The sequence below is a fragment of the Panicum virgatum genome, chromosome 2N, assembly GCF_016808335.1.
Source record: "Panicum virgatum strain AP13 chromosome 2N, P.virgatum_v5, whole genome shotgun sequence".
NCBI classification, from domain to species: domain Eukaryota; kingdom Viridiplantae; phylum Streptophyta; class Magnoliopsida; order Poales; family Poaceae; genus Panicum; species Panicum virgatum.
This window is the reverse complement of record NC_053146.1, coordinates 44,360,914-44,372,140: the sequence shown is the minus strand read 5'-3', so window position 1 is coordinate 44,372,140 and position 11,227 is coordinate 44,360,914. Positions and strand designations below refer to the sequence as shown.

The 11,227-nt window shown below is 51.7% G+C and overlaps 1 protein-coding gene across 1 annotated transcript; it reads right to left on the bottom strand.

The window, feature by feature from the left end:
- Positions 1–1,464: 1,464 nt before the first annotated feature.
- LOC120660626 (putative cysteine-rich receptor-like protein kinase 35) lies at positions 1,465–10,948 on the bottom strand. The gene is made up of 3 exons (XM_039939224.1): positions 9,970–10,948; positions 2,219–2,634; positions 1,465–2,129 (listed from the first exon to the last, which is right to left on the bottom strand). The coding sequence occupies exons 1-3, from the start codon at positions 10,421–10,423 to the stop codon at positions 1,719–1,721; spliced, it is 1,281 nt and encodes a 426-aa protein (XP_039795158.1). The 5' UTR covers positions 10,424–10,948; the 3' UTR covers positions 1,465–1,718.
- Between the last annotated feature and the right edge of the window lie 279 nt (positions 10,949–11,227).

Below are 11,227 nucleotides of genomic sequence, written 5' to 3'. Positions count from 1 at the left end.
CCTTCTTTGACACGTGTCAAAAAACGGTGTCAACAGGAGAATTTGATCCCTCCGGTGTCGGATTGATGCGCTGTCGAGTGGTTCCTCCCACAAGGAGCCAAGTCCAGTTGGTAGATGATTTGTTCGAACAAATTTGTGTGATTAGCATTGTGAGTCAGTGAAATCTCTGAATGTGCAAGTAGATTTTTGTTATGACTAGAGCACCACTACACCATCAGGGAACAATAGCTAGTTTGCAGGATCAGTTTATACGTGGAAAAAGGCTGGTTTTAATTGATGCTTGCAAGTAGGTTTCTTGTGCATCTGTTGGAGCTAGGTGGGTCTGAAATCTAGTGGCAAGTATTTGAATTCAGTTTTGAATTTCAGACTTATGTTGTATCTGTATGGTTGCTGAAATTGCAGCATGCCCTTGTTCAAAGTATGCCTGTTTTTGCTCATGCGAGCTGCTTGTATGTGCCTGCATATTTTGCATATGTGCTTGACAATTTCAGATATACATATATATGTGCTACTACTAAAAATTAGAAATTGGCAGTCCGAACACAGGTTCAGTTTGTGTCAGGGCTTGAAATTGACAGGTTCAGACATATATATTCATATATATATATGCTACTTTGTGACAGGCTTAAACTTGACAGATTTAGTTCGTGTTATAACAATGGTTTTCCTTCACTAGTGAATATCAGAAATACTGCTGTTTTGCTGCCAGTGACCATATTTTTCTCTATGCTAGTGAATATCAGAATTCAGTTCAGGTTTCATGATGCATGTCAAATTCAGTGACTTGTTCACTGAATTCAGTTCAGGTTTGTTCACTCATTTAGTTCACTGAACTGATCTTCATCATGCTAAGCATGTGTCCAGTTCAGGGAATGAGAGATCAGTAGTCACTTAGAATTTGTAGATATGACCAGGTGAACACTTGTATATGACCCCATTTTATTCAAGTTGCATGCCCTAGGCAGGAACAATCAGCAAACATAGATTTTGCCTCGACATTTTTTTAAGAACATTTTCTGTAAACTTTTAAGCTCTACATTCATCTGTTTTGGATCGCGTGTTTTTGTGATGGTCAGGACGGCCTGCTGTAGGTGGCTCTTCCTGGTCTTGCAAAAATCGTAGAAGGCCACTGATGGAGAGGAGGATCGGAGGGAGCTACTGCAGGGTGCATGAATGAATCAGAGGGGGCGTGCGGGGCCTGGACACCAAAGGAGAGGAGGATCGGAAGGGGGCCGCTGCAGGGAGGAAGCGCAGCGTCGGAAGCTAGGGTCCCACACAATTTGAATATGAAGAGTCTAGATTATACCTACTCTGTTGGTTTCCCCTCTCTTAAAGAACCTCTGTATTTTTTTACAAACCTTCCAACTAGTTAAATTTAACTAGAATTATTGCTAACCTGTTAGAGTTGCTCTACTGTGTTTCCCCAAAAATAAAAACATTCGACTTAATGATGACGCAGAGAAATTTAGAGAGAACAAACACGGTATTTTTATCGCTCTCATTTTTCTATGCACAATTCCTGAATCTACCACGGTTGGATCGATCAATAGTTTCATTCTCATCTTAACCAGCATCCTAATGAAATCCAATCACTAGATCCTACCCGCTAGCAAAACAATCATGCCATCTATACCTGCTCTACAATGTCAGCGCGAATAAACGGAGGGGAAGAATTCACAAATGTACAGTTGGGGTCGCGCGCCCTGCTGCTGCTAGTGCTACTCCTGCTCTTCTCGGTGCGAGGCTAAGCCGCCATGGCTCCGCATGGTGTGCGTGCTCGACGTCGTCATCGCTTTCGACGCCGATGCCGACGCGTGCGACGTCGCAGACGTGGACGGCGAGCTGGTGCCGGAAGACGACCCGGCGGAGTAGTGCGAGCCGCGCAGGCCGTGGGGCCTCCGCCGGTACCGCGACCCCGGCACCCCCGGCCTCGTCGGCTCCTCGAGCGTGCTCTGCTTCTTGGACAGGATGATCACCACGCGCTTCATGTCCGGCCGCAGCCGCGGGTCGGCCTGCACGCACAGCAGCCCGATGCGCACGCACAGCTCCACCTGCTCCGGCACCGCCGACGCCTTGACAGCGGGGTCAAGCAACTCCAGGCTCCGACCCTTCTTGTACAGCCTCCACGCCTGCAAAACACAGGTACATGCGAGTTAACCAGGGATGACGAGGAAGAGCAAGAGGAGCAGACGCGTGCTTTGGCATCGCACGTACGTACGTATTCAAGGAGGTTGTCGGCCTCGGAGTCGGGGGGCGGGTTGAAGGCGGAGTTCTTGCGGCCGGAGACGATCTCGAGGACGACGACGCCGAAGCTGAAGACGTCGGCCTTGGTGGAGAGGTCGCCGTGCATGAGGTATTCGGGCGCCATGTACCCGTTGGTGCCGGCGACGCGGGTGTGGACGCGGGAGCGGCCGTCGCCGGCCTCTGGGAAGAGACGGGCCATGCCGAAGTCGGCGATCTTGGGCACCCACCGGTCGTCGAGGAGGATGTTGCTGGCCTTGATGTCGCGATGGATGATGGGCGTGTGCGCGTCCTCGTGGAGGTACAGCAGGCCCCGCGCCACGCCCACCACCACCTCGTGCCGCCGCGCCCAGGTCAGCTCCGCGCGCCGCAACCGGTGGCTGTTGCTGCTGGCTGGACATTGCACGACAAGAAGACCGAGCCGTGTCAGAGCCACGTACAAACAGCGGAACGAATGCAAATGCAAATAAGGAACTCGAAACAGAAACCGCAGTGAGCCATGCCAGAAATCACAGAAATGGCATGCTTGGCAATTGTTGGGCCGTACAGGGAGCATTTTCGGTACATGTAGAAATTCAAACACGGCCGGCCTACGTCAGGCTACAGAGAAATCAAACACTTCATGCTCCTGGACCAACCCCAAAAAAGGAAAGTCCAGCTTATACCCACAAACTATCATGAAAATTCGATTTTCAACTATCACCTATAAAACCGGATAACAAGAGTTATCCAACTGTCGAAACCGGACAAGTCGTTACTTTACAATGGTTTAAAGGTGTTTTTGTTTATAAAAAAATTCTAATTGGATCTAGAAAATCAAAAACTAATTTACTTTAAATAAAAATAAAATGGGTACCAAAATTTTTAAAAATTTAACCTATCTAGGCATAACTAGAAGCAAACATTATTAGGAATATGAAAAGATTATATCCGAATAACTAAGAAGTAGAGTGTCAATAGATAGGTTATATTTTTAGAAAAAATAGTACTAGTTTAATATTTTTTATTTAAATAAATTATTTATGATTTTTTTGTTTAAAATTGAATATTTTTTATTTTCACAAAATAAAAACCCACCATAAGAGCCAAATTTGTCCATTTTTGACGGATGACGACCATCGTATCCAATTCTGAATTGAAGGTTCAAAATTGAACTTTTGTGATTGTTCGAGGTGCGAACTTGACTTTTCCAAAAAAAAAAAGCGGTACCCGTACTGCGAAATTGATAATCGGGCGATCAAAGCTCGTCCAAAGAATTCTTTACGTGCACGGAGGATCAACAGAGAAAGCCCGTGCCTAATAGGAAAAGAAAACGATAAAGGCAAAGCAGAGCTAAGCTTCCGTCTTCTCAGAGGCACTGACCCACACCGAAACATCACTCCTCTTGTTTTCCCGGTACTTTCTCGGTCCGCCATGACTACGAGGCATCGGATCAGACAGGAGACAGCGACGTGTCTGACGTCGTCGCATGGTCATGGACTCATGGATCGACCAGCTGAAGGAAGGAAAGGGATATTAAAAAGGAAACAAGCAAGCGCGTGCACACGGACACGGCTACGGCGAGTCAAGCACGATACGGATGGGGGGTAACCAATCTGAAGCACGACCGTGTCCACTGTCCAACAGATTAAAGCAGCAGCGCCAAGCATCCACTGGCGCCGCGCAGATTATTGTAATGACAGCAAGGAATTTGACCAGCACAAGAAGGAAAGCACGCGCGTGTTTGACTAAGTCAAAGACGATTGATCCCAGCCAATCCGATATTCAGGCCCCGTTTGGCACGGCTCACGCCGGCTCCGGCTTCAGCACTGTGGCGCTACTGTAGCGCGGAGCGGGGTGAGCCTCCAAAACCTGGCTTAGGCGGCTTCGGTGAACAGTACGCGTGGCGGAGCCGATTCGGCGAACAGTGTCGCTACAGTAGAGCTACAGTGATTTGGCAGTGAAGCCGGAGCCGGCGTGAGCCGTGCCAAAGGGCCTCACTTTTGCTCTAGGTCGCCACTCGCCAGAACACTGACAGAAAGATGATCTTTATTCTGTTATTAGTACAACTTGTCCAAGATTAGGCAAATGAAATCTTTTCAATCAGTTGTAGCCAGGGTTTGAAATTTCGGCGAAATTTCGCCGAAATTCGGCGAAAAATTTCGTTTTCGCTACTTACCGGGAAAAAAAATTTCGGTATTTTTCGGAAAATTTCGTTTGAAAATTCAAAATTCAAAAAATTTCGGCCAAAAGTCACCGAAATTCGCCGAAATTTACCGAAATTTCGGAACGAAATTTCGTTTCCGCTAATCACCGGGATTTGCAACGAAAACGAAATGGTTAACCCTGGTTGTAGCTCAGATTGCGATGTCCGCATGCAGCCCACTGCCCTTCAGAGTTCAGACTTCAGAGGAATGAAAGTTTGGGGGGTGTTTAGTTCCTAAAAAAGTTTCTACAGTACCCATTACATCGAATTGTCAGACACATACATGGAACATTAAATGCATTAAATGAATCTTTTAAGCATAATTAATTCATAATTGAATATTATGTATCAAATAACAACGAAACGTGCTACAGTGTCAAAACCCAAATTTTTTCTCCAACTAAACACACCCTTTGTTGGTTACAAAAACTAGTTGGCCACTCTTCGTCCTAGCTTGGGACGAGATGTCGATGTCGTCGAAGTGGTCGAACCAAATCTCTCGCACTGCCTAGGGCCTACACCTTATTATTATTCTGAACGAACTTTGACCAGTCACCCAATTGCCATAATTAATTTTTGAAAGATACAATTGCTATAAAATGGATTTGCCCTTGAGCGACAAACGGTGCGTGTGCATGCCATCATGATCGCGTCAAGCATGACATGCCAGTGCGCGGCATCGACTGCATGCCTTGTTGTGTCCGATCATGCAACCACGCAATCAACGTATCTTCTAGAAGGGAAAGCACAAAGCGAAAGTAGAGAGAGAAGGAGGGGGAGAGAGAGACCATTGTGAAAAGCTTTGGCTCTGTTTGGTTAGGTTGCGCTACTCGTGCTATAAAATTTTTTTTGCACGCATGAAGTACTAAATGAAGTTTTTGCAAAACTTTTTTACGGATTGGTGTAATTTTTCGTGATGAATCTAATAATGATAATTAATCGATGATTGGCTACAGTGATGCTACAGTAACTATCCTCTAATTTTGCGGTCACAGATCTCATTAGATTCGTCTCACGAAGTAGCGCAAGAGTTGTGAAGTTAGTTTTATAAATTATCTTTATTTAGTACCTTAATTATTAGTCAAAGTTTGTGCTACTTGTGCTAATTGTGGACGGGATAATAATAATCATAAGATGATGGCAAGAATGCTTATCGTAAGCCAGCTACTAGTCGCAGCAGCTACCAGTCAACAAGTTTGGTGACAGTACGTCAAAGGCTACTGTACTGTACAGTTGACCAGGCGTTGCAACGGGAGGGCTGGTCTGCTGGTGCGGATGAATACGGCCGCTGGTAAGTTAGAGTATTATGATGAGAGAGTAGTTGGCTCGTATCTGAGTGGAGGAGAAGGAAACGAAGAGAGAGGAGAGAACAGGCGACTCACGAAACGCCGGCCGCAGCAGGCGACTAAACGCTCCGCGCCCTCTTATTGCCTGAGAGGCAAAATTTGCATTGAATAGCTGTGGGTCCCGCCACTACTGCGTGCGCCTCGTCTACGGTAGCAGGCGAGCCGCTGCCGAAACCATTAGAATTGCTCTTATGGCCCATTGACCAACGAAGATCTGTGATGCATGCATCATGCACGCACTGTTTGCACGCAAAGGAAAACAAGGAACATCAGTGGATCCATGGACCAACAGATCTTACCTGATTACCTCATTGGCTCCCTTTGTGTATTCTACTACTAGTTTTAACTAGAAAATCACAACCATGTCCATCCAGCGGTCCGGGTTGCAGAGCTATCTGGTACTACCAGACCTCATCGCCTCGTTCTTTCCAAGACGCATGTGGTCATGCCTTCTCAGACGAGACGACACATTCATATTCATGGGACCATTCGGTCCAAAAATCTGGAATCTGAACTAGCAGGAGCAACTGTATGCATTGTAACATTCAAGATTGATGCAGCCGCACATCCTAAATTATAAACCCTAAACTCTAAACCGTAACAAGTGTGTCTCCTAGAAAAAGAGAAAGCAGAGAAAAGACTCGGGCCTTGTTTGTTTCCGATTATAATTGGCTTATCGGTGGAAATAAATGATAATCTCATCAAACACCTCGCTTATTTTCGCTTATGTGGTAATTCGCTTTAGAGATTTGAACTACGACAAGCGAGAAAATCTTCGCTTCCCTCTGCCATGCTTAGATTATAAGTTAAGTGAAAACAATCAGGGCCTGAACAGCTTGGCGGGACGGTCAGAGCAAAATGTGGACGGATAAAGTGAGCGAAGAATCAATAAGATGATGATAAGGATTGCTTATCGGAAGCCAACCGGCCCTGGTCGCCACAACCAACCAGAGAGTACTGAACTGTACCACTGACCAGGCGTTGGAAAGGGAAGACTGGTACGCCGGACCTGTACGGGCGCCCTACCCTACACGATCACCGTTCACCAGCACAAGTTCCGCCCGATGTCCATGGATCATGAATTCGTTGCCGGTCAGTGATGGCCGGTTGACCCGTACAGATCTGCCTGTGTTGTGATGCATGAGCTGTTGTCGTGCAGGCAATGACAACGCGTTGTCCAACAGCATCAGCATTGGACTTTTCAGGATTCAGACACCCGTGCGCAAGCAAAGGAAAACGAGGAGCAAAGATCTCTGCGACGCATGAGCCGGCCGGCACGGGGTATTTAACTATTTGTCATTCTTACGGATGTCATTTCTTTGTTTGCCATCCTTAAGGTGGCTCCTACGTTTTTTCCACTCTTTTCCACGCGACGCTAATAATTTGCCAAAAACGCGGAGTGGCAGACCAGATCAGCTATCCAGCGTTGAGCAGGGTTTTTTTACCGACCGGTGGGACAAAACCGCCACCCACCGGTAGCAGTAAATCGGACCGGTTTGACCGGATATCGGAAAAACCGGACAAATTCAAAATCCAAACCAAAAACTCATGTTCAACCGGTTTCTATCGGCTAGCCGACCGGTTTGACTGGTTTACCAGTCCGGTTTGACCGGTTACTGGTCGGTTTGTATGGTAAACGATCGGTTTGAGTGGTAACTGGCCAAATTCAATTTTTTTTTATTTGGTTTAAATTCAAATGCCCGCAAAGTATACTAAATGAATGTTTGTATAACATGTTTTAGCCTAAACGAACCCTCCAACCCTCTTTTGTACTACTTTTATATTGTATTTGTATACTTTTGTATGCACGTTTTTTTTATTTAACTTCAAATGCTTGCAAAGTATACTAAATGAATGAATATTTGAAAAAAATTTGACACCATTAGATTCGTCGCAACTTGAAGTATTTTTAGGATTTTTTTGGAATTTAAATTTGAATTTTGAATTTGGGCCGGTTTGAAACCGGCCGGAACCGGTCCGGACCAGTTTAACCGGTTACTGGTAAAACCGAACCGGTTTTGGTCGGGATTTTTAACCCTGGCGTGAAGAGGCCACGTGAAATGACCACGTTGCCCCTCTCCCCTTCTCCGCGCTGCGGGAGGCGCCGAGCGGGCTGTTGCCGGCGCGGGCGCGGCGGCGGTCGGCGTCCAACGCGGCCGAGGTGGCGGCGGCGCTGCGTGTGGCTAGAGGGGCGGGGGAGGCGCTCGCGCCGCTCATGGAGGGCTCGGATCTGGAGGCGGCCCCGGGCGTCGGTGCCAACGTGCGGCGGGAGGCGTGGGGCCAGTGGGTGCGCGGCCAGCTCCAGCTCGCGCGCCCGCCGGCGGCCTCAGCGGCAGCGGGGCGGGGGCGGACGCGGGCGCCGCGCGGCGGAACGACCTGAGGCTGCTGCTCGGCGTCATGGGCGCGCCGCTCGCGCCCGTGCACGTCTGCGCCGCCGAGCCGCTGCCGCATCTCAGCATCAAGGACACTCCCATTGTAAGGACCAAACCACGCTGCTGCTCGCTTGCGCGTGTTCTTGCTCTAGATTGGGCTCAGTTGGGTGCTCGGTGAAATTCTTAAGCCGAAAATTTATGCGCTCTGCAGTTTGCAGTCCCAAGATTTGAGTTCTTGATTGCTGAATGTGCGACGGGGCGAGCGGCGCCTCTCCTACCCGGGCGCTGGAGCCGGTGCCCGGGCCCTCGCTGAGCGATCTGCTGCCTCCGTTGCCGCAAGAGACGCTGCCCTCGCCACAGCACGTGGATTCGTTGCCTCCGCCGGCGCCCGAGCCGTCGGCGCACGATCCGCTGCGGCCGCCCGTGCCCGAGTCCTCATCGCGCGATCCTCCGCATTTGCCGTCGCCGGTGTTAGACCTGGAGGCGCCATTATCTTCTCTCTCGACGACGACTACGACTACGACTACGATGAGGCGGACCTGCCCCCGCCCTCGCCTCTACCTCCCTTCGGCCTGCTCCCCGTCGCCGCGGCGCCGACGCTGTCTTCGTCCAGAGTGGACACGCTCCGCGCAGTTCTGTTACCCCCGAGGTGCCGTGTCGGGAGAACATCGCGGGAGCCGTTCAGTGACGCGGCGCGTCTCTCGTCGTCCGAGGATCCGGCGCGGCGCGGCCCCTCCAGGGGAGGACGTGCGGCTAGCTGAGTGCGGAGGGAGAGGAAGACGCTGTCCCGGATCAAGCTAGGCGCGCGGTGGCCCGAGATGGCCGGAGGTGCGGCGGCGGTGGGGCCCGTGGCTTAGCTGGAGGAAAAAGAAAGGGAGAGTGAGGGATAAGGCAAGGGCAGCGTGGTCATTTCACACGGCCTCTCCACGCTAGACAGCTGACCTGGCCTGCCACGTCCGCGTTTTTGGCAAATTATTAGCATCGCGTGAAAAGAAGTGGCAAAAATATAGGAGCCACCCTAACAATGGCAAATGAAGGAGTGCTATTTTTAAGAATGACAAATAGTTAAATACCCGTCCGGCATAATTCCTTAACGTGTACTATAATATAATAATCCTTTTTGAAAGGTTATATAATGGAGAAATAGAAATCCTATGTTCGTGTAGCTTGCTGGGGCAGGGGATAGGATCCATCGACCAACACATGGCTATGCTACTACCTTACCTCAACGTATGATAAATAAATTCTTCGTCGCAATCATCGTACCAAACAATACAAACCTCTCGAGTTTGAAGTTTGCATGAACTAGGATAATATGATTTATTTGGCTATGTTATTTTATGGATGGTTCCTAACCTCAGTACCTAGTGGTACGAGTGCACGCGCCCCTTATTTTGCTAGTGTAATTTGGTGCTTTTTTTTTGGTGAAAAGAAGCATCCCATTCACGCAAGCTAGGGATGAATGGGTCACTCGCGCGTCATCTCAGTAGTTTGTTCAACCAATTAACCACGTCGGCTCCTCGCAAAAAAAAAAATTAACCACGTCGGCATGAGCGGTAGGGGAAGAAGTACAGCGACTTTTCCCAGGCGCATCGATGACCTGCGACGAAAATATCCCCCGCCCCACCAACCGCCTGCATCGGCCGCCCGCTGTTTGAATCCAAGCACACGGATTGCAGATCTCCGGCGTCTGATCGCACGAACACGGAAATCGCGAGTACTACTTGACCGGTTGATCGAGCAATTGGCTAGTTAACTAATGGCGGAAAATCGGAAGCAAATTCAGGGGAGGGGAGCAATCGATGGAGCGGAGGCGGGGACTCACAGTGGCCGGAGGCGGGGGGGAAGAGGATCTTGTCGAGGCTCTCGTTGGGCACGTACTCGTAGACGAGCAGCTTGTCCTCGGCGCCGCGCGCGCAGTAGCCGATGAGGTTGACGACGTTCCGGTGCTGCACCCGGGACAGCAGCGTGGCCTCGTTCCGGAACTCCCGCGCGCCCTGCCGCGACCCGGCGCCGAGGCGCTTGACGGCGACGTCGCGGCCGTCCTCGAGGCGGCCGCGGTACACGGGGCCGAAGCCGCCCTGGCCCAGGCGGTTCTTCTCCGAGAAGCCCCGCGTCGCCGCCGCCAGGGCCTCGTACCGGAACGCGCGCTGCTCCCGCGCCGCGATCGCCTCCAGGTCCGCCTCCTCGTCCTTGTCGCGGCGGGACTCGGAGGAGGAGCGGCGGGAGGAGGAGGAGAAGGGCCGCGCCAGGTGCTCCAGGAGCGCCCGCGGCTTCATGCCGCCGGCCTCGTCGGCCAGCGCCCGGGGCGGGGCAGGGCTGGACCCGGGCGACGACGCCGCTGCGGGCGGGGCAGTGGGTGCTGCTGCCGCCGCCGCCGCGCGCCGAACGGGCGCGCACGGGGGACAGGGGAGAGCGCGAGGTCAGGCCGCTTCGGCCCGGCAGGCTAAGCCGGGGGCGGCGGTGGGTGCGTGGATGGATGGGCTGCCGGACGTGTGCGGCCGGTGGATTCTTCTGTGGCGCGGCGCGCGAGGGGGACGGGGGTGGAGTTGGGCTTGGGGAGGCAGGCGAGGCGAGGGCCGAGGGGAAGGGGAGGGAGGGGAGCGCGTGCCGCGTGCGCTATCTGAGCTGCCTAGCTATCCCGGCGGGCGGGCGGCGGCAAGCCCCTGGGGTGGATTTTGCGTCGGGGACTCGAGGAGCGCGGCCGCGAGGGAGGGAGGGGTCAAGCGACTACTGGTCAGAGGCGTCGCTGTCGCGGCGAGCGGGATAGTCCGGGGCGCCTGCGCGTTGACGACGAGCGGCGGGCCTCCACCCCCGCCCGCCGGCTCGCTCGCTCGCGTGGCGGCGTGGGTAGGTTCCACCGAGAAGGAGAGAGGAGAGACAGAGACCGACCGCGTAGGCAGGGTCACGGGCGAGACGTGCGGTGCAGCAGCCGTGCAGGTCAGGTCCGGCCTCGCCCTCGCGACTCGGCTAGACTCGTGGGGACCGGGGGAACCGTGAGGAAACGGCGCGACGTCGTCCTCGTCCCGTCCCCCGGGCGCTTCTCGCTTCCAATCCGGACAAGGTTGTGTTTAGATGTGAAA